General features: G+C 38.1%; 1 protein-coding gene across 50 annotated transcripts in view; it reads right to left on the minus strand.

Moving 5' to 3' along the window:
• Nucleotides 1-21816, minus strand: part of LOC126212861 (zinc finger protein 83-like) — a 1762073-nt gene that overhangs the window by 348856 nt on the left and 1391401 nt on the right. For 3 of the 50 annotated variants that reach the window (XM_049940324.1, XM_049940323.1, XM_049940330.1), the window contains one exon: nucleotides 9801-9838. The exons of the other annotated variants lie outside the window; for them this stretch is intronic. In XM_049940324.1, coding sequence (XP_049796281.1) covers nucleotides 9801-9838 — 38 coding nt within the window. The remainder of the gene's footprint in view (nucleotides 1-9800; nucleotides 9839-21816) is intronic. 50 annotated transcript variants of the gene reach the window in all.

The following is a 21816-nucleotide window of genomic DNA, read 5'->3' on the forward strand; positions in this document are numbered from 1 at the left end:
AACCCTGTACGAGACAGTTCTCCTGAATCTAAGGGGTGCTGAGTGAAGTGCCAAATTCCAACCTAGAATGGCTGGTGAGATAAAAACTGATGGATAAAAACTGGAAGAGAACCAAAGAAGCCCCAGTCATGGACGGCAACTAAATGTGATGGCACCAAGCCACATCATATGCCTTATGTAGGTCAAAGAAGACTGCAACAAGGTGCCAGAGGTGGGTAAATCCTGTCAGATGGCTGTTTCCAATCGAGAAAATGGTCAGTTGGATATTGTCCTGTCTGGAAGCTACACTGAATCGGGGACAAAAGGCCCTGAGATTCGAGTACCCAACATAATCTGAAGCTGGCCATCCTCTCGAGCAGTTTACAAAGTACATTCGTCAGGCTAATTTGGCAGTATCTGTCGAGAGGTGTTGAGTTCTTCCTGGTCGTATGGACAGGGATAACTGTACCATCTTGCCATTGTGACAGAAAAGCACCCATGAGCCAAATGTGAGTGAAGACCATGAGGAGATGTTGCCTCTGGGGAATGTCAAAGTATTGGATCATCTGGTTGTGGATGGAATCCGAGCCAGAGGCTGTGTCTCGTGAAGAGGTAAGAGCCTGTAAGAATTCCCATACCATGGAGGGTTCATTACAGGGCTCAGTGTGGCGTGGGATGAAACAGTGTGGGGGGGGGGGGGTCCTACTCAACTCTGCATTTCTGCTGGAGAAAGGTAGGACGACAGGAAGAGGACACTGATGCCGTCACGAAGTGTGTCGCGAGGTGTTCTGCAAAGACCAATGTGTCAGTGCATGAGCACCTTGAAGGTTAAGCCTCTGGACAGGTGACCACCGCTGGTGGCTCAGAAGGCAAGGGATCTTGGACAAAACCTGCAATGAAGAGGCATACATCCCCAAGGAGGAAATATAGCACTCCCAAGGTAAGGAGCCTTAGATTGGAGACTCCTAAAAGTGAAGAAGTTGGTCTATGAAGGGTGTCACTTTAATCTCTGCAGCAACCATTGGTGGTCCTGGACAGTGACTGTGACATTCTTGGTTCACCATGGTACTGGTAGATGACGAGGGGAACCTGTGGATAGGGGAACACCAGTGCCAGCAGCTTGAAGAATAGTGGCAGACACACCTTGCATGACTACATCAATGGAATTCGAGAGGGAGGTGTCAAAGTGCACAGCAGATGTATATAAAGTCCAACTGGCACTGCAGAATGCCCAACATGGAGGCCTGTATGCCTGATGGCAGCAGGGGAACAATAGAATCACTGGAAAATGGTCACTGTCACAAAAGTCATTATGGGATGACCAATGTAGGAAAACAACGAGGGCAGGGGAGGAGATGGTGAGACCGATAACAGAAAACACTGAAGTGGGTAGGGGAACCATTACTGAGGAGAGACAAATCAAGGTAGGTAATAAGTCGTTCAATTAAGAAGCTTCTACCTGTTGAAGTGACACTCCCACACAGTGGGTGGTGGGCATTTAAGTTCCCAAGGAGGAGTACCTGGGGTGGGAGTTGCTGGGTTAAGGTAGACAGTTCAACTTAAGGAATTGGCCTACCTGGACGGAGATACACATTGCAAATGGTGATTGCTGGAGTTGTTTGCACTCTAACCACTACTGCTTCCATGTTGCAATTTAGGGGGTTTGATACTGGAGTGAACCAAAGTGCAGACCCTACTAGAAGCTACACTGGAGCCAGCACGGTTCTGACAGAATGCCTGATAACCAAAAATGTTGGAGAATTGACATCACGAAAATGCATTTCTTGAAGTACAAGACAGAACACAGAATAGGAAGTGACAAGATGTTGCTTTTCCAGTTGGTGACAATAGTATCCGTTTGAATTCCACTGGATGATCAAGTGGCGAGAGTCCAGGTTAGACACAAAGAAGCCAAGAGAGGGTTATGTCACTCCGTCAGTAGTCGACACTGACAAGGATATGGTGACATCCATAAATAAGATATCAGACTCAGGTTGCAAGGGGGGAGAGAGAACTGCCAGGCGCATCGGGGGGGGGGGGGGGCTTGGGATTTATATTTCTTCTTCTCTTTCAGAGGTGGAGGAATGCAGGGCACAGAGGGACACAGGCATCTGCGAGATCTGGAACTGAAGGAGAGTGGGTGACCTTGGGATGCACAGATGGTGAGTCTCGTGGCTGAGTGCTGGTAGGAGTCTTCTAGCCTGAGAGACACCGGGGAGAGGAATCGCAGGAGGGAGTTTGATCATCAACAGGTGCCAAAGGAGAGGGGCACTTTTTTGGCCAGGGAGGGGGAGCAGATCCCAGATGGGAGGTCATGAGAACTGCAGGAGGGGGAGGGAAGAGGAGAATGGAGTGGGTGTGAAGAATAGGTGGAAGGAGGAAATGAAGTTACAGAGGCAAAAGTTGAAGAAAGTGTCAATGGATGGAGTCTCTCATAGTTTTGGTGACTTCAGCATATGACAGGCGATCTAGGGACTTGTATTCTTTGATCTTCTTTACTCTCTTTTAAGCTGGGCAATCAAACGAGGGGAGTGGCAGTCAGCACTGTCGACACACACAGGTGAGCCTAGCCCTCCTCCCATGGTGTAGCCGGGGAAGGTAGCCAGGTCATACGAAACAGCATTCAATGATCCTTCAATACTCAAAGAGACAGCCATTTCAGAACAGAAAGATTTTTGCAGCTTGATATGGTTCATGCGTGAAACATCCACCCTGATATCACCCACTCCAACCCGTGGCTCTCCCCATAGGCACTACCCAGCCACAGCAAGGGCTGTCTGACATGGCAGCCGTAGCCATGAGTTCCAATGCTCCAAGAAGATAAGCAACCATTCCTTGGCATACATGGGGAGGAAACAGCTCAGGTATGAGTAGTGTGATCCCTGTGTTGTCAGGGGACTCAGCCATATGGGTACATAACAGATCCACCACACAGACGGGCTACATGTGCTGGTGACATAGTAGGATGGAAGGGGGCTACAGCAGAAAAGGCAGAGGAGAAGGAAAGGGGGTGAGGAATCAATACAGTAGACGCTAAGGAGGGAGTTCTTCCCCAAATGGCTCACACTAAAAACAGGAAATTTTGAAGTTGAGGTCAAACCTCAAGTGATGATCGAAACACCAAAAAGGATGAAAGAACAGGCAAAAGGAACAAAATTGCAACCAATATAGGAAACCAGGTGGATAGCCAGGTCGATATAAATCAGAACACCGAGAGAGGGGAAGGAGACATACAGGAATCAGTGAACATGAGGTCACTGTAGGAAGCTCGAAACCATATCAACCAAAACCACTAAAAATATATGGAAAATATATCTATTTAAAACAGCAGATAAAAATTCGCTTGATGCCTTCCTAAGAGAGTGTCTCCATTCCTTCCAAGCTAATTATGTAAGTTTAGACCAGATATGGCTCGAATTCAAAGATACAGTATCGACAGCAATAGATTGAATCATACAGCATAAGTTAGTAAGAGATGGGACTGATTCACTATGGTACACAAAACATGTCAGAACACTGAAACAGAAGCAAAGAAAAAAGCATGCCAAATTCAGAAGAATGCAAAACCCCAAGACTGGCAAAGTTTCACGGAAGCTCGAAATTTAGTGCGGATGTCAATGCGAGATGCTTTTAATGGTTTCCACAATTAAACATTGTCTCAAAAATATGGTAGAAAACCTAACGAGATTTTGGTTGTACATAAAGTACACCAGCGGCAAAAAAAGCAGTCAATACCATCACTGCGCAATAGCGATGGAAATGTTACCAATGATGCCGCCACTAAAACAGAGTTACTAAATACATTTTTTCACAATTTCTTCACAAAAGAAGACAAAGTAAATATTCTGGAATTTGAAACCAGAACAGCTGTTAGCATGAGTGACACAAAAGAAGGTATCTTAGGTGTTGCGAAACAACTCAAATCACTTAAAGGCAAGCCTTCCGGTCCAGATGGTATACCAGTCAGGTTCCTTTCAGACTATGCAGACACAACAGTGCCTTTCTTAGCAATCATATACAAACACTCACTAGACGAAAGGGCTGTTCTTAAAGATTGGAAAGTAGCACAGGTCACACCAATATTCAAAATAGGGAATAGGAGTAACCCATTGAGTTACAGACCCATATCACTGAGCTCAATTTGCAGTAGGATTCTGGAGAATATACTGTACTTTACATTATGAATCGTCTTGAAGAAAATGATTTATTGATACATAACCAACACGGATTCAGAAAATATCATTCTTGTGCAACACATGAAGTAATGAGTGCTGTTGACAAGGGATCTCTGATCGATTCCATATTCCTAGATCTCCAGAAGGCTTTTGACACCGTTCCTCACAGGCAACTATTAATCAAGTTATGTGCAAATCTTCTCAGTTGAGTGACTGGATTCGTGATTTCCTCTCACAGAGGCCACAGCTCGAAGTGACAGATGGTAAATCATTGAGTAGAACAGAAGTGATATCTAGCGTTCCGCAAGGTAGTGTCATAGTCCCTCTGCTGTTCCTGATTTATGTAAGTGATAATCTGAGCAGCCCCCTTAGATTGTTTGCCGATGACATTGTAATTTACTGTCTAGTAAAATCATTACACGATCAATTCCAATTACATAATGATCTAGAGAGAATTTCTGTATGGTAAAAAAAGTGGCAATTGGCACTAAACAAAGCAAAATGGTAACTTTAATGAACAAATATAGGTTGAAAAGTGAAGTAGATGATGTTCTAAATTCTTTAGGTAACCAATCATGTGACAGGAGGCATGGCGACACATACAATAACAGAATGGAAAGGAAATCTGTCAAGTAATAACAAATTTCCAACCATATTTTTAACTTTGATATTATTAACATGAGATTTATGTACATACTGATACCAAAAGGTGGAAAAATACACTTAAATACTGTTAATTCAAAATTGCCACACATGTTTAGTGACTGTGTAAGTGGTTGCAACAGTAACAACAACAACACTAATTATTATTATTAGTAATGGTGGCATTAATATTGATTACTGAAACAATTATAAATGGTAAATTAAAATTAGTTGTAAGTTAAAATCCTTTGTTACAATGTTGATGTTGTAACCACTGGAGTAACTATATAATGTAATACCTATAAAGTCAAGTTCTTGGCACTAGAAGGTATTATTGTGTCAAGCATACACCTGTGACAGTTGTAAGGGTGACGACATGATGCTTGATTGCACTGTGAGAACAACTATATTGAAAATGTTAATAAAATGTGAGAAGTTTCAGACAAAGATTGCAGAGTTACATGTAATGACATATATAAACAGCTGTAAAACTGGCAAACAAGTTTGCATGCATAAATACAATAGATTTTAGGTTAAAATCGTGCCAACAATGATATCAACATGGAATGGATGATGAATGAGAATTAAGTACAACATAAACATTTAAATGATGTGAGTTTAAAATTTATGGACATTACTATTCATTTCCTCTTATTGTTCAGTTATGACATATCATATTGCAAACAAAAAAGAATACTTGCGAGGTTAGTTGTTTTAAATAACATGGATAAATCGTAAAAACAGAGTTGATAATAGAAAAGTATGATTGCATCTTGTAGGAGTCAGCCAGGGTAGAATGAATGAAAATGTTGCAGGAATAGCAGCAAAATAGTTCAATGAAATTTGTTATTGAACAACATATGTAATTACAAAAGACTGGAAACTTAACAGTAATACCAGCAACAATGAACTGGGACACATGAAGTTAAAAGTTAAAAAAACTTTTCTTAGTGCAATTCTTCCATTTATTTTTACTTACATTCCATCAGCTGAAAATTATCAAAAAGACAATCAAAGTAATCTCTAAGATGTTTGAACTAATTCTGACCCAGTAAAGCCATAAATGAATCAACTATGACAGCTAATAAACACTCTCGATGTTGGAAAACAACATTGTCAAAAACAATGAAAAAGTTAACAAGCCCAGCTGAACAATTTTCAGCAAGAACTTACTAAATCAGACACAAGTTTTGAAACTGGTTCATGGAACTTGAAAACAGTGAATGATAGTGGGACGAGTGAAAATTTTAAAATAGAACTTTGCAGTCTAGAATAAAAAAATTAAGTTAACACTGACATTAAAGTTAAAAAATTAAGTTCACACTGAGCATGTTCCTGCTACAACCACAAATGTAGTAAAAAGAAAGGAATGTGAAGTGGAATTTGGTTTGTGAATAACTAATGCCATCAATTATGTTGAAAACTTTGAAGTGATTTGATGTAATTAGTAAAAACGAGAATGTAGTTAATTCACAGAATATTTATGTATTAGTTCATCTGAGTGAAGCAAATGATACTGATGAGAAACTATTTTCTTGTTCTGTAAGATGAATTCTTGTCTGGGTAAATTGAAAATGTGGCATTTAGGCTGTTGGTGTCAAATAAGTTTTCAAGATGGAGAGTAAAAAGTTATTCTAAATCAGTTGTATGGAAACATTTGGTTTGGTAAAAATTATCTGAATTCTGTAAACAACTATAATTTGTTTGGTGGGAGAAGTATCTGAACAATTTCTGTAAACAGCTTAAAATTTAAGGAGCTTATGGCAATGTAGTGAATGACGTTCGTTCATTTGAGGGCTTGATTCTGATGAGAAAATTTTCAATACTGCCTTGTCAGTTAAAGTCAGGGGGAAGACTTACAACTGAATGTAGAATTTCTCACACACATCTGAAAGAATAGACATTGTTAATGATCCAAACCTGTATGAAATAGTTCAAAATTTAATTCACTGACTGCACATTCCTTGACATCTGCGATAAATCTACAACTCAACAGTGCCAGACAGGGACTCAAACCTGGATTTCCCGCTGATCTTAAGTGGTCTCCTTCACCACTTTGGCTATCGGTGCATGCTCCTTAGACTGAGACAAACTTCCATACATCACACTTCCACATCCTCATATCATTGTCCACTAAATTCATTACCTCTTTGGCATAATTTATGACATATTCCTTCGACAGATAACAATTTGCTGAGACTGGAAGGGGAACAAAAACCCATATTTACAAAAAAAAAAAAGGGCACAACTTATCCACAACACAAGAACCCTGCACCATAAACTTTTATCCACAACGAAATTCTGGAAGATATTCACAAATTATTACCTACAGAGAAGATCTGTGCAGAAACTCAGAATATCAAGAGTGTGAGTAAGAACTAACATACCATCAGACACGAGGTGACCTGAACTACAATCAACTTCAACCAGTCTGAATTATAGTGAATCTGCAAATACTGGAAATTATACTGTTAATAAGGTCAATGTTACAGGTGTATCTCATTATGACTCATGAATCTCACATTGTAACTTTGATGGTAATATAAGGTTTTGGATGGAGTTCCTATGTGTGTCTTTATATCATGTTTTGACTCTGCTCTTTGAGCAGGTAGACAAAGAGAACTTGTGCATGGTTGCAAGTATACAGCAAATGGTATTTAAATAAGGTACAGAATGTAAATGATGTAAATCATCTGAAGTGATGATACTCAATCGGAACACAATAAAAGGACTAAAAAATAGGCAAGAAGTACTTTCATTCAACAGAAAAACTCTTATGAAAATAAATTCTTGTGCGATTTTGTATTGAAGATTCAGGAAGTACTCAGTTTTGTGAAGTTATCATAAATGAAAAGCATCACCTTTACCTTTTCATTTCCAGTGGTGTACAAGAAACATATGCTATTACAGAATACAAACATAAATGTGGATGTAGTTTGTAACAAGTATCATGTTATGTGTCACATTATGAAATAATAGATACGAAGCTTTAACAACAAATACAGGAAAATTAGATACTTATGTGTCATAACAAATTTGCTTAAAACAATATTGTATTGCCTTATGTAGGATGGCGATTGAAAAACTGAACCCGAGTACAGACTGCTTGCTAACGACACATGAACTGTTGTCCACCATGAGAGATAAAACAAAAATTAGATGAACATGTAGTAATTAGATAATAAATAAGATAATATAAAAGCCTATATTTACTGAATTGATTTTGCCTTTTACACTACATCACATTAGGGGCTAAAAATGACCTCATGATTCAATGCAATTTTTTGTGCAAGCTAACATGTAAATATATACTTTAACAGCTCCATCGCAACAATTCTCAAAATTTCATCAGAAGTATTGTTCTTCAAGTCTTCTAACATTATTGGGTTATGTGTGTACTTCTCCCTTTAATCCCTCCACCCCCCCCCCTCCGCCACATCCCCCGTTAAACATCATACATGGTTATGTCAGGTGAAAGCAGCAGCCACATCTTTTACTGACAGTCTTTTCTTCTTGAATCTCTCATGAATTCATGAGATTGGCTCACAAGAAGTGTGACATATTGTAGGGTTTCATCACTATCTGGTGTAAAACATGTTGACAAGACGAGCACAAACATTCACTTGTGACAATTTGTGTGTTGATTTCTTTGGATTCTGGATCAACTGTACTCTGATCACCATGATCACAGTAGGTGCACAAACAGGTGGGGCCTGCGTCTTTTTCTTGTTCACAACTGACTCTGTAGTACACCATTTTGTCACCAAATCCTGTTAGACTGCTCTCTGTCTGTATGGAAAGGTCAAGAAACTTCTTTGCAAAAATACCCCTCCACTATTGCAATTCTTTCTTGAAGAAGATGTATCTTACTGAGATATTTCTTTATAGTCTTAACCATGACACAACTTTTGTATTTAACATAAAATGGAACTGCAGCAGCTTCGAAACAATATATGATGATTGGTGGGCAACAATGAGAATTCTAGTATTCAGGGTCAATTTTTCATGCACCACCCTACATATTTTCATGTTGGATATCATTTGGGTGTGGTACTTTGCACTAAAACATTCCATTTCGCATTGTTTGTATTTTATATGAAGGATGACGATATCTGTTGACAGTGGATTCAACTTCAAATAAATAGGCATCTACTACCAATTCAATTTCTTTGAACGCCAGAAGGGAATTAAAAATTAGTCTGGAATTTCCATGAAAGTTATTACAGTTTATTTTCATTATGCTGATTTGTTGATTAAGAAACTAGTTACAATAAGAGATTTAGTCACTACCTGCTATAAGAATACTGCTCAGCACTTGGAAGCAGATAAATGGAGCAATGAAAACTTCACACACTTCATTTCATCAGCAAACCATCTACATAAATCGGCCTTTCATAGCACGCAGTTAAGGACACAGCTTTCAGATTTCATCACTTAGTCACTTTTATTTTACTGCTAACTTGTGTATAAAGTTAATAGTACAAAACTATGGCATTCTCACCTAGCACACATACAGCATTAAATCCAAATACATATGCAATATTGATCATATTCCCTTATACTGTGATATGACTGCCTATTAATACAACAATAAAAGAAAAAGTCCTCAATATACAACTAACATTTTTCCCATGAGCTAATGAGAATCAGTACTTGTTATTGTTGATTGTGGGCTTTAGGAGACTAAACATCTGAAGTCCTCAGTCTCCTATTCACCCTCCTCCCCCAAATCCTGTGAGTGTGTGTAAGATCATTTTCTAAATAGTAGTGTGGCATGCATTTTGAGTTGGATATGGATACCAGCCTGGTATTCACCCAGTGGGATGTTCAAAAGTGCCTAAACTCCACATCAAAACTGGCCTGTTTACTAGCCTTCTTTTTTAATTTGGAAAGTACATTTGACCTGGGTCAGGCTGGCCTCCCCACATTCCAGTAGTGGGGCACTAATACACTCTGTTAACTGTACTTCTAAGAGAATAGTTCAATGAATAATGAAAACCTTACCCTGGACTGTGTGGTGCAAGTCTTTTTGAGGCTATCCCCTGAAACATTTTATAACACTATTAGGTAATGAATTCAAAAAGGTAAGTAAGTAAAAAAATTAAGACACACTACTACTATTCTGACAGCTGCTACTTCTGGATTACTCCCTACTGGTAATACACAGAAAAGTAACTTACAATGTATAATAACAGGCTGTGGGAAACATGCAAAATATTTATAGAAATTATTTCATTACAGAAACATACAAAAAAATTAGTCAGAAGCAGTAAACGACTCAGTGCATCCACAAAGACAAATATTTCCTTGCTGAATGACAGATGCAAATGCATTCACATATGCATGGGGTTGAATTTCAGCTGAGGGCTAGCAATACAGACCAATTAGTTTAAGAAACACACATCATTAACTTACTGAACAATTCCAACATTCATATCACAAAAATAAATGTGGACGCCATCAGAGAATCATATAGTTCCTGGAATGAATCTTTCACACTAAAATACTGCATGAACAGTTTTGAAACTTCCTGACATGGTCTTGGTGCCAGCCACAACGTGCAAGATGCCAGTTTTGAGTTTTAGTCCAACACACAATTTTAATCACCCACAGGAAGTTTCAACCTTAAGGCTACTGAATTGCCTTCAAGCATGAAGTATAATTTAAATTGGAGATTTACACATTATCCCATGCCACGAGCATTATACATACTGTATAGGGTCATTCAAGTTACAATCCACACAATTCAGCCATTCCCAATTGTGTCAGCCATTCTCAATTATGGCCAAAATATTAGAATAATTTTTAATTTTAAACAAATGGTACTGACTTTGTTGACTGTAGTCTTGAACAGCTTAACACATGTTCAACTTTGAATGACACTTTCTTACTCTGTACATCTGATTCTAATGCTATACAAATACTCACATATGTATAACTGTGAAACCAGTGAAAGACAACATACACATATGTGTAAGCTGTCAGCTTTTCAGACTGCAGAATATTTGAAGTGTTCGTTTTTACTCTTAAACTAAACTTTCACTAATGTGGCTATCAGTACTCAGGCCTCTCAGTAACATGGCCCACCACTGGTCTCTAGTTGGTCAAGGAGAAGTAATGTACGCAGCAATGTTGTTTGTCAAGTACAATGTTAAACATTCTATAAGCTCCAGGAGGATGAGACATTTATGAATATTTTGCTAAGTGGCTGAATGAGGAAAACTGTGAGATACACCAAACGTAACAAGGTGAGGAAATAAAAGTGTGTAGAACAGGTTTGATGAAATAAGAAGAAAAGGGCGTATCAGGAGAGAGCATGAAGATTTCTCATGCTGCTGGTGCCAAAGCTATAGACATCTTCCTGAAGAACATTATGCAACAACCAGATACATGCAGTACTGGTGTAATGCTTGTAAGGCAGCAGTGCGCTGACATCGTTTATCATTATTGTGATGACTAAAAATTTGGGACATGTTTCATAGTAAGTGATACTACTGTATATGTACACAGTCAAAAAGTAAGTCTTCTATGAAAGTTAATGTATCTTAGGACTTAATAAAGTACACTTCCTTTGTGTTTAAACTAAATTACAGACACTCACAATAATGTGGCACTTCTACTAATCCAGCACTCATATCTGGGTGGAATGGCCAGAACATTAAGAGTCTAGCGTATTTTGTTGCTTGATACATCATTACAGTCCCTGTTTCTGTGGTAGACATATCGATAACATGTCCTTTAATATATATAATTATCCTGAGAATGCAGAAAACAGTACAAACAATAAGTATTCATCAAGTGAATGAGCTACTTTAGAAGCACGAGTCAGAATAGTAAATAATAAAATGCTGGACACACACATAGTTCAAACGATGCAGAAAATTGTGAGTGAAGAGACAGAAGCTCTAGAAGTTCAGGAAAACTGAAATTATGTGGTTTCCATGTGACATCAGAGACCCACAGCTTAATAATTTCTCATTTTATGTACAGATGCAGCTACACAGTAATTTGAAGGTCATAAACATTCACTACCACCATCGGCAGCACCAGCAGCCATTTGACTTCTACTGCTGAATCAAAGCCACACCTAGACTTTTCCATGCATTAGAGTCCTCAGGTTTACACTTTTACTTTCTTCCTGTGTATATTTCAATGTCATCTACCGCCTTCAAGTTTTTCATTTTCTTTTCTTTTGAAATGCAGCAAGTAACTTTTGTGGCCTGCCTACCTTCATGTCTACCTTCTTCTGTCCATGTCGTACCCCCTACCATCCAATTTTCATTACAGTCCTAACTAGATCATCAACTCTAACCTATCTTCAGATTCATTTCTTTGTTTTTTAGCCTCTCTTAGTGATTCTCAGCACTCACCTCTTCACTGACTGTTGCAAAACCCCTCATTTCAAAAGTTTTCACATTAAAATTTATGCCTTATTGGTATAAGTCTAAACTGGGAATACAATACTCTGTTATTGACCATTTACAAGAAGTGTGAAAATGCAATGGCTCATTTACTCTATTGTAGGAAGAATTACAAACACTCTTAATTATCTCTCTTAATGTTTCTGAAGTGGTAACTTATACAGATGTATACAAAGTACTATGGTCGTTCAAAATCACTGTAGAACTGACAGTTGAGCAGAAGATTGTGGAGGTGCAAAGCGGAGTTGCCACATCCAACACTGAACTGTCAAATAATCTCCCACTTCATTCAGCTTGCTCAATCTCTCAAACTACCCTCTTTATAAATAAGGATCCCACCTCGACATGTTCTCGAAGGGCTGCGGTATGTTTTCACTTTATTTGAGGCAGCAAATTATTAAGTTATAATATGGACAGTTCAAACAATGGATTATCTGATGTTATCGATTTTTCTACGTGTGGGGAACGTTTTTGTTATTGATGTTAAGTGAACAGATGAAATGAATGAAATCTTAGAAATATGTCAAATTTTCATCAACTCCAAATCATAACTCTGTCAGAGTTTTCTAACATGAGACAGTTTCAGGTACATATGATGCACAATGGTCCCTTGTGCATCAAGTACTAAGTGGTCAGCCGTATGGTTTCATTATGATATACGGAACGCTATTTTTATAATATGTTATTAATTTTTCTGATCCACCTACTTATGTCTAACATAATAAAATATAATACGTATGCATGTCTATCATGGTGAGAAAACATACTTTAAATAGGCCAACAAGTATTTGGAGAAAGAATAAAAAGTGATACAAAAAACATTACTTCAGTATTGCAGCAATTACACTGAAAATGGTAATATTTATTTTGTGGGATACAGACTATATAACTGACATGAACTTCATTTGGAGTTGGTTGCTGATAAGGCCTTCTTATTAAAACATCAAAACTCACTGTTGTTGTTGTTGTTGTGGTCTTCAGTCCTGAGACTGGTTTGATGCAGCTCTCCATGCTACTCTATCCTGTGCAAGCTCCTTCATCTCCCAGTAACTACTGCAGCCTACATCCTTCTGAATCTGCTTAGTGTATTCATCTCTTGGTCTCCCTCTACGATTTTTACCCTCCACACTGCCCTCCAGTACTAAATTGTTGATCCCTCGATGTCTCAGAACATGTCCTACCCACCGATCCCTTCTTCTAGTCAAGTTGTGAAACAAGCTCCTCTTCTCCCCAATTCTATTCAATACTTCCTCATTAGTTATGTGATCTACCCATCTAATCTTCAGCATTCTTCTGTAGCACCACATTTCGAAAGCTTCCATTCTCTTCTTGCCCAAACTATTTATCGTCCATGTTTCACTTCCATACATGGCTACACTCCATACAAATACTTTCAGAATCGACTTTCTGACACTTAAATCTACACTCGATGTTAACAAATTTCTATTCTTCAGAAACGCTTTCCTTGCCATTGCCAGTCTACATTTTATATCCTCTCTACTTCGACCATCATCAGTTACTTTGCTCCACAAATAGCAAAACTCCTTTAATACTTTAAGTGTCTCATTTCCTCATCTAACTCCCGCAGCATCAACCAACTTAATTCGACTACATTACATTATTCTTGTGTTGCTTTTGTTGATGTTCATCTAATATCCTCCTTTCAAGACACTGTCCATTCCTTTCAACTACTCTGCCAAGTCCTTTGCTGTCTCTGACAGAATTACAATGTCATCGGCGAACCTCAAAGTTTTTATTTCTTCTCCATGGATTTTAATACCTACTATAAACTTTTCTTTTGTTTCCTTTACTGCTTGCTCAATATACAGATTGAATAACATTGGGGAGACGGTAGACACCTGCCTCACTTCCTTCCCAACAGCTACTTCCCTTTCATGCCCCTCGACACTGTAACTGCCATATGGTTTCTGTACAAATTGTAAATAGCCTTTCGCTCCCTGTATTTTACCCCTGCCACCTTCAGAATCTGAAAGCGAGTACTCCAATCAACATTGTCAAAAGCTTTCTCTAAGGCTACAAATGCTAGAACGTAGGTTTGCCTTTCCTTAATCTTTCTTCTAAATTAAGTCGTAGGGTCAGTATTGTCTCACGTGTTCCAACATTTCTACGGAATCCAAACTGATCTTTCCCGTGGTCGGCTTCTATTAGGTTTTCCATTCGTGTGTAAACAATTCACGCTAGTATGTTGCAGCCGTGGCTTATTAAACTGATAGTTCAGTAATTTTCACATCTGTCAAGACCTGCTTTCTTTGGAATTGGAATTATTATATTCTTCTTGAAGTCTGAGGGTATTTCGCCTGTCTCATACATCTTGCTCACCAGATAGTAGAGTTTTGTCAGGACTGGATCTCCCAAGGATGTCAGTAGTTCTAATGGAATGCTGTCTAATCCGGGGGCCTTGTTTTGAATCAGGTCTCTCAGTGCTCTGTCAAACTCTCCAAGCAGTATCATATCTCCCATTTCATCTTCATCTACATCCTCTTCCATTTCCATAATATTGTCCTCAAGTACATCGCCCTTGTCTAGACCCTCTATACACTCCTTCCTACTTTCTACGTTCCCTTCTTTGCTTAGAACTGGGTTTCCATCAAAGCTCTTGATATTCATACAAGTGGTTCTCCTTTCTCCAAACGTCTCTATAATTTTCCTATACCCAGTATCTATCTTACCCCTAGTGAGATAAGCTTCTACATCCTTACATTTGTCCTCTAGCCATCCCTGCTTAGCCATTTTGCACTTCCTGTCGATCTCATTTTTCAGACGTTTGTATTCCTTTTTGCCTGCTGCATTTAATGCATTTTTATATTTTCTCCTTTCATCAATTAAATGCAATATTTCTTCTGTAACCCAAGGGGGTCTACGAGCTCTCATCTTTTTACCAATTTGATCCTCTGCTGCCTTCACTATTTCATCCCTCAAAGTCACCCATTCTTCTTCTACTGTATTTCCTTCCCCCATTCCTGTCAGTTGTTCCCTTATGCTCTCCCTGAAACTCTGTACAACCTCTGGTTCTTTCAGTTTATCCAGGTCCCATCTCCTTAAATTTCCACCTTTTTGCAGTTTCTTCTGTTTTAATCTACAGTTCATAACCAATAGATTGTGGTCAGAGTCCACATCTGCCCCTGGAAATGTCTTACAATTTAAAACCTGGTTCCTAAATCTCTGTCTTACCATTATATAGTCTATCTGATATCTTTTAGTATCTCCAGGGTTCTTCCATGTATACAACCTTCTTTCATGATTCTTAAACCAAATGTTAGCTATGATTAAGTTATGCTCTGTGCAAAATTCTACCAGCCGGCTTCCTCTTTCATTTCTTAGCCCCAATCCATATTCAACTACTATGTTTCCTTCTCTCCCTTTTCCTACACTCGAATTCCAGTCACCCATGACTATTAAATTTTCATCTCCCTTCACTATTTGAATAATTTCTTTTATCTCCTCATACATTTCATCAATTTCTTCGTCATCTGCAGAGCTAGTTGGCATATAAACTTGTACTACTTGGCCACAACAATGTGTTCACTACGCTGTTTGTAGTAGCTTACCCATACTCGTATGTTTTTATTCATTATTAAACCTACTCCTGCATTACCCCTATTTGATTTTGTATTTAAAACCCTGTATTCACCTGACCAAAAGTCTTGTTCCTCCTGCCACCAAACTTCACTAATTCCCACTATATCTAACTTTAACCTATCCATTTCCCTTTTTAAATTTTCTAACCTACCTTCCTGATTAAGGGATCTGACAATCCATGCTCCGATCTGTAGAACGCCAGTTTTCTTTCTCCTGGTAACAACGTCCTCTTGAGTAGCCCCGTCTGGAGATCCGAATGGGGGACTATTTTAACTCCGGAATATTTTACCCAAGAGGACGCCATCATCATTTAATCATACAGTAAAGCTGCATGCCCTAGGGAAAAATTACGGCTGTAGTTTCCCCTTGCTTTCAGCCGTTCGCAGTACCAGAACAGCAAGGCTATTTTGGTTAGTGTTACAAGGCCAGATCAGTCAATCATCCAGATTGTTGCCCCTGAAACTACTGAAAAGGCTGCTGCCCCTCTTCAGGAACCACACATTTGTCTGGCCTCTCAACAGATACCCCTCCGTTGTGGTTGCACCGACGGTATGGCTATCTGTATCGTTGACGCACGCAAGCCTCCCCACCAACGCCAAGGTCCGCGGTTCATGGGGGGGGGGGGGGCAAAACTTACTCCAAAATTATTTTGTTATGTAACTACTTACTGCTGTAAATTGTGCATTTCACTCTGAATATGCTATCTTTATTTAATTTCTTTTGTGATAAGCTAAGAATTCCACTCAATTCGCTCTTGTCACTCACAGATGATGTAAGTAACACTGTACTGTACTGATGTTATTAAATGAAAGTCTTCCCCTTCACTGAAGGTGTAAGTATGTATGTTGGTGTTCTTCCAGTCTTCAGATATGACATTCTAAAACTGCTTCTTCTGTGAGCTTTCTGACTGCAGAAGACAGAAATTTATTATTACTCCTGGTTATGTACCTCTTAATTTGGGCCCATATTATCTCTGTTGGGTTGAAATGGTAGCAACAAAGTGGTAGCCTACTGATTGTATACTCATATGTCTTTACCGGCTCGTATATGGGGAACTGTGTTTTTTGTAGGGGTATTCATTCCATAAGCACCACCTTTGTAGGGTTATCTGCCACTTAAATCAACATTATGAAATTGAAGCCAATTAGTCATTCCATTCTTTCTCTTTGTCATGGTAGATGTATTGTAAACTACAGCTGAATGATAAGGAGCATTATCTAGAACAATTGTTCACAGTATTCCCAGATTATGCATTAGTGATTCTATGAACAACATTATTAACATAATTAGGTTATTTCGTCAGGATCATCTCCTGTCTGCTCGACTTTAGAAGCACATAACCATTCAAGAGAAAATCTTCTGAGGTTCCTGAATGCCAAAGAATAAGTTTGTCCCCACTGTCAGAAGGAATTGCCAATGTTCCCTTACTTATGTCAACTGGCGAGCCCTGCTTCATAAAGTGACCATAACTGACCCAAATCTCATCAAGCCACACCACTTAATTGATACTGATGCCAAGGATCTGCCTTACAAATTGCCATTGCCATGCAGCTACATCCTCCCTATTCATCAACAGCTTACAGCTACAGAAATGTACATAGTAACATCCTAGGTCGTGTAATACTGTTTGTGACAGGCATGAAGAAGACCTGATTCCTTAAGGGTGACCAATAACTTCCAAGTGTTCAATTTTCCTTTCCACAATACTAATCATAAGCTTGAAGACAAATTGCATTCTCAGCAAATGGAAGTATATTCATAATCCACTTATCCATACCATGTTTTTTACTCAAGAATTTTAACCTTCGATGTTTTTCCACTTTCCTTTTCTTTCTTTAACATTTTCTTGCCATTTTCTCATTACCATTCTTGTTTATGTTCAGAGCTGCAGCACTTCTATCAATTACATTGCTCACAGATAGCAGAGGCCACCATTAAGTTATTCAGTCTCAAAATAGGCAAGTAACACAAACCATTTATCTTGACTAACCTTGTATGGCAATACCCTAGCTGAGAGATTGAGGTGGAACTTTTCTACTCAACTTTTGATGATTTTCTTTGTGAAACACTGTTCAATACCACACAACAAATAAAAGTAACAACAAATGCAATAATAACTCCGGCAACAGTAAAAATCACAACAAACAAAATCACAGTTTGCAATAATCACACAGAACAGCAAACTGCCTGAAGTTCAAACAATGGAAATGGGAAATTTTTTTGGTCCTGGGGTGAAGGTCTGACAACTCTGCATGCTTCCTGTTGTTACAGGTATTGCAGAATTGGTGGAATACAGTCTGTGCCTTCCTTGTGGGCTCCCCCTTACTACCTCCAAAAAGTTCCTAACCCTGAAGTAATTTTAAACAGATTATAGTCACTAACCCACAGTTCTTAAAAAGGTAATTTGACACTGAAAAATAGAAAAACAGAAAAACTTCACCAATACTGGTCCAGTGTCCAGATCCAAATGAAACATTGGAAATAGGTACCTTACTTTATGAGGTCTAATCTCACATTGTACATCAGTTCACTGATTACTTCTGTGTACAAAAGACAATTCCTTCTTCTGTGCGGCCACACTGTGTGATTATCACCAGAGTTACAGGTTTAATGCATCTATTTTCTCTGTTTGGCAATTTGGCAATGTGAAAAACTTTTCTGGGAAGACTGAGAATAGTTTTATTAATATCCAGTTTTGTCTGACTCTTTAGTTCTGTCTATCATGATCAGTGTGAGGGAAACTGTGAGGCTGACACAACCACTCTTCAGTGCACTTACATAGGCTGAATCAATGCTTTGTTTTCCAAGGGCTGGTACTTCACATTTGGTAGCCACTGAACTCAATTCTGCTTGGAAATCTATGACTACCAAAGTGTAATTCCTATTTTTTGTTCTTTTCCGTAATTTTGTTCACGATGGAAAACTGTGTTATATCCACTTCTTAAGATTTTTTCTTTGCCCTATCAGTAGCTAATGTTTGTTTAACATGGTTACTGCTGAGGACAGTGATTATTTTCAACATTAGAAAAAGAAGACAGATACATAGAGACAGGAAAAATGTGTTTTCAACAACTTACTTTTATTATTATATTTCACTCTTTCTGAAGGTTGCATTGAAAATGATGAACTAATTCTTTATAATTTACATATTATACATTACACATCACTTTTTTACATTAATGACAAATTGTTCATAATCGAACCATTAAGACTATGTAACAGAAGAAACTTTAATGACTCAAAACAAATGGATATTCAGCCAAATATTCATAAAAAAATTTCAAATGCAATGTTAATATATACTACACTGGTCACACCGGGAGAAGGTTTGAGACTGAAAGCAAGGAATGTGTCAATGGCATCAGTTAAATATCAAAAGCCACATTTGTAATGCATAAAACCCGTAACAGGCATTGAAACGAGTCTACACCTTTGTGACATCTGCTCAGTAGTAGATGATGAAACAGTTGTGTCAACAAATTGATCTTTCAATATAATTCTTTTTCTAGTGTTTCTTTGAATTTGCATACCTTGTGTTCTAAAAGGAAGTTTTCAGGGCTGTTATATATGGCTGACCATCAACTTAAATTTCATTTATCAAGTTATATTTCTTCCATCACATTTTAAAAATCAGTTTCTTTATATTTTCACTTTATACCTGAAAACACTATCCCACGAAATCAGATTTGTTACTTTTACTAGTTATCGGCAAATAAACCTACTTCTTGCACAACATGTATTATTAAAAATCTGCTGTAAAAATTATATTTATGGTTATGAAATCATTCATTCTTTACACAAAATGTTTGTATATCAAATAATATTATCTACAGAAAATATATCTCAGTTACCTGCATTGACATTTGTGAAACTCTCTGTACTAATGAACCAAAACATCTTTGTAAACTTTATTTGTTCTGGAAAGAGTTGGGGAGGAAGTATTAGTGAGATGTATTCACAGAGAACAGGCATGGGAGAAGCAAATCAGGAACTTTCCTCAACTGTATTTATGTATCAGGGACTTGTAAAGTTTCAATGATATATGCCACATGTTTATATATTCAAGATTGTTTTGATTTTTGTTATGGTGAAATACATAAAACTGATTCTTAAAAAAGTGTTTCATTTAGAAGATCATCCAACTGAATTATACACAAGAGAACAGAACCTGATTATTGACACGACTGTTCCATGAATGCATTACAAAGAATCAAGACTATCAGAGAAAAAATTCTGTTCATTAAACATGTCAAGACCTTGGCCTCTTGAGAGAACATACCCTGTAAACTAATTAAACAACAAGCTGAGCCATTATCTACCACATCAAGAATTCAAGATGAGTATGATTTTATAACTACTCTTTATTGCAAAAGTCAACTTAGGCACAGCAATCTAAATAACGATTTTTTATTTTCATTTTAGTTACAAATAAGTTTCATGCAGTACGTATTGCTTATAGTGAAACTTTTATGTATTGTTAACCTCCTACTGTAACATTACTGTTCATGTTGTAACTTCTCCAACAGGCCATTTCTTTGGCTCTGTGTCATATGTGCATACGTGTGTGTGTGTGTGTGTGTGTGTGTGTGTGTGTAGTTTTAATTAATTTAATTATCAATGTGCATACCAATCTGATGATTAGCCAGTCAGTTCTTAACTGTTTATGATACTATTTGTACATAATAAATAGCATTATTAACAGAGGTTGGTTGCTGTTTTTACTTTTCTGGAAGCTCTCTTCTCCTTCATTACATAGGTTCTGTTTCAATATGGAGAGCTCATTTAGCAAAGGTGGCCTTCGAAAGAACTTATTTTTATCATCCTGTGAATGTCATTTACATAATCAATGACTGCATGTGACAGTTCTGGCATATCATTACTATGGTGGAATTTAACGATGTTCTGACACTCCGAATCGTAAATCACTGTTTAGAAGAACTTCCTTAACTGATGTGGAGACCTCATTTACTGGTTCTCTTCAATTCTCTTCACACTATTGGACACCAATCTTGTAACAGTAAATGGGGAAGCACTGCTTTTACTACTGCTAGTCATTCCCTTTTCTGTCCGGCTTACAAATGCTGTTAGGAAAAAATGTTTCTCTACGTGTTTCCTTCTGAAACCTCATTTCTCGTATCTCGTCTTCACTGTTCTTATGCAAGACATACGTGGGTGGCTGTAGGATCATTTTGCAGCCTATGACAAACACCACTTCTCTAAACTTTCTTACTAGTTTTATAAGAACTATAGTTTCCTGCCATTATGTCCACAGGAGTAACACCACCAGCAGTCGACCAATGGTGTAAATGCCCAGAAGATGACCCCTACGTCGGGTTGACACCGGATGGCGCTATTATAACAATAATAAATGCAATTAAGACTATTCTTGAATTATTGATTTTTCAAATTTTGTAGCTGCAATTTAATCCTTATTTACTTGTACAAGATCTGTTCAAAAATTGCAGACCATTCGTAATTTTGTGCCAATGGTGTGTTGGACTGAAATGCGGTTTCGAGCCCTGCACACGTTTGTGTTTAATGAGTAACTGCCGGAAGTTTCATTGTTGTATGGCTGTTAGCTATTGTTCAGTGGTGTACTGATTAACATGTGTCACACAGTTTGCAAATTTTGATATGGCAGAGCCAGAGGACCAAGATGTCTGCATTAAATTTTGTGTGAAACTCGAGAAAACATTTACAGAGAGACACTAAATATTGCAGGAAGCCTACGGTATAAGCACTTAAGGCATACTCAGTTTACAAATGATTCACATTGTTTAAAAATGGCCAGATGGAAATCAAAGATGTCCCTCATTCAGGACGCCCTTCGACATCTACTGATGAAACTAATGTCAAGAACGTCGTCATGAATTCATACCACAGGGACAAACTGTTAATCGATAATACTGTAGGGATGTGTTGCGACACCTGTTGGGAATTGTGAGAAGGATATGGCCTGAATGTGGTTGGTTGGTTTAAAAGGGGGGGGGGGGGAACAC

Source organism: Schistocerca nitens, chromosome 11 (assembly GCF_023898315.1).
Source record: "Schistocerca nitens isolate TAMUIC-IGC-003100 chromosome 11, iqSchNite1.1, whole genome shotgun sequence".
NCBI classification, from domain to species: domain Eukaryota; kingdom Metazoa; phylum Arthropoda; class Insecta; order Orthoptera; family Acrididae; genus Schistocerca; species Schistocerca nitens.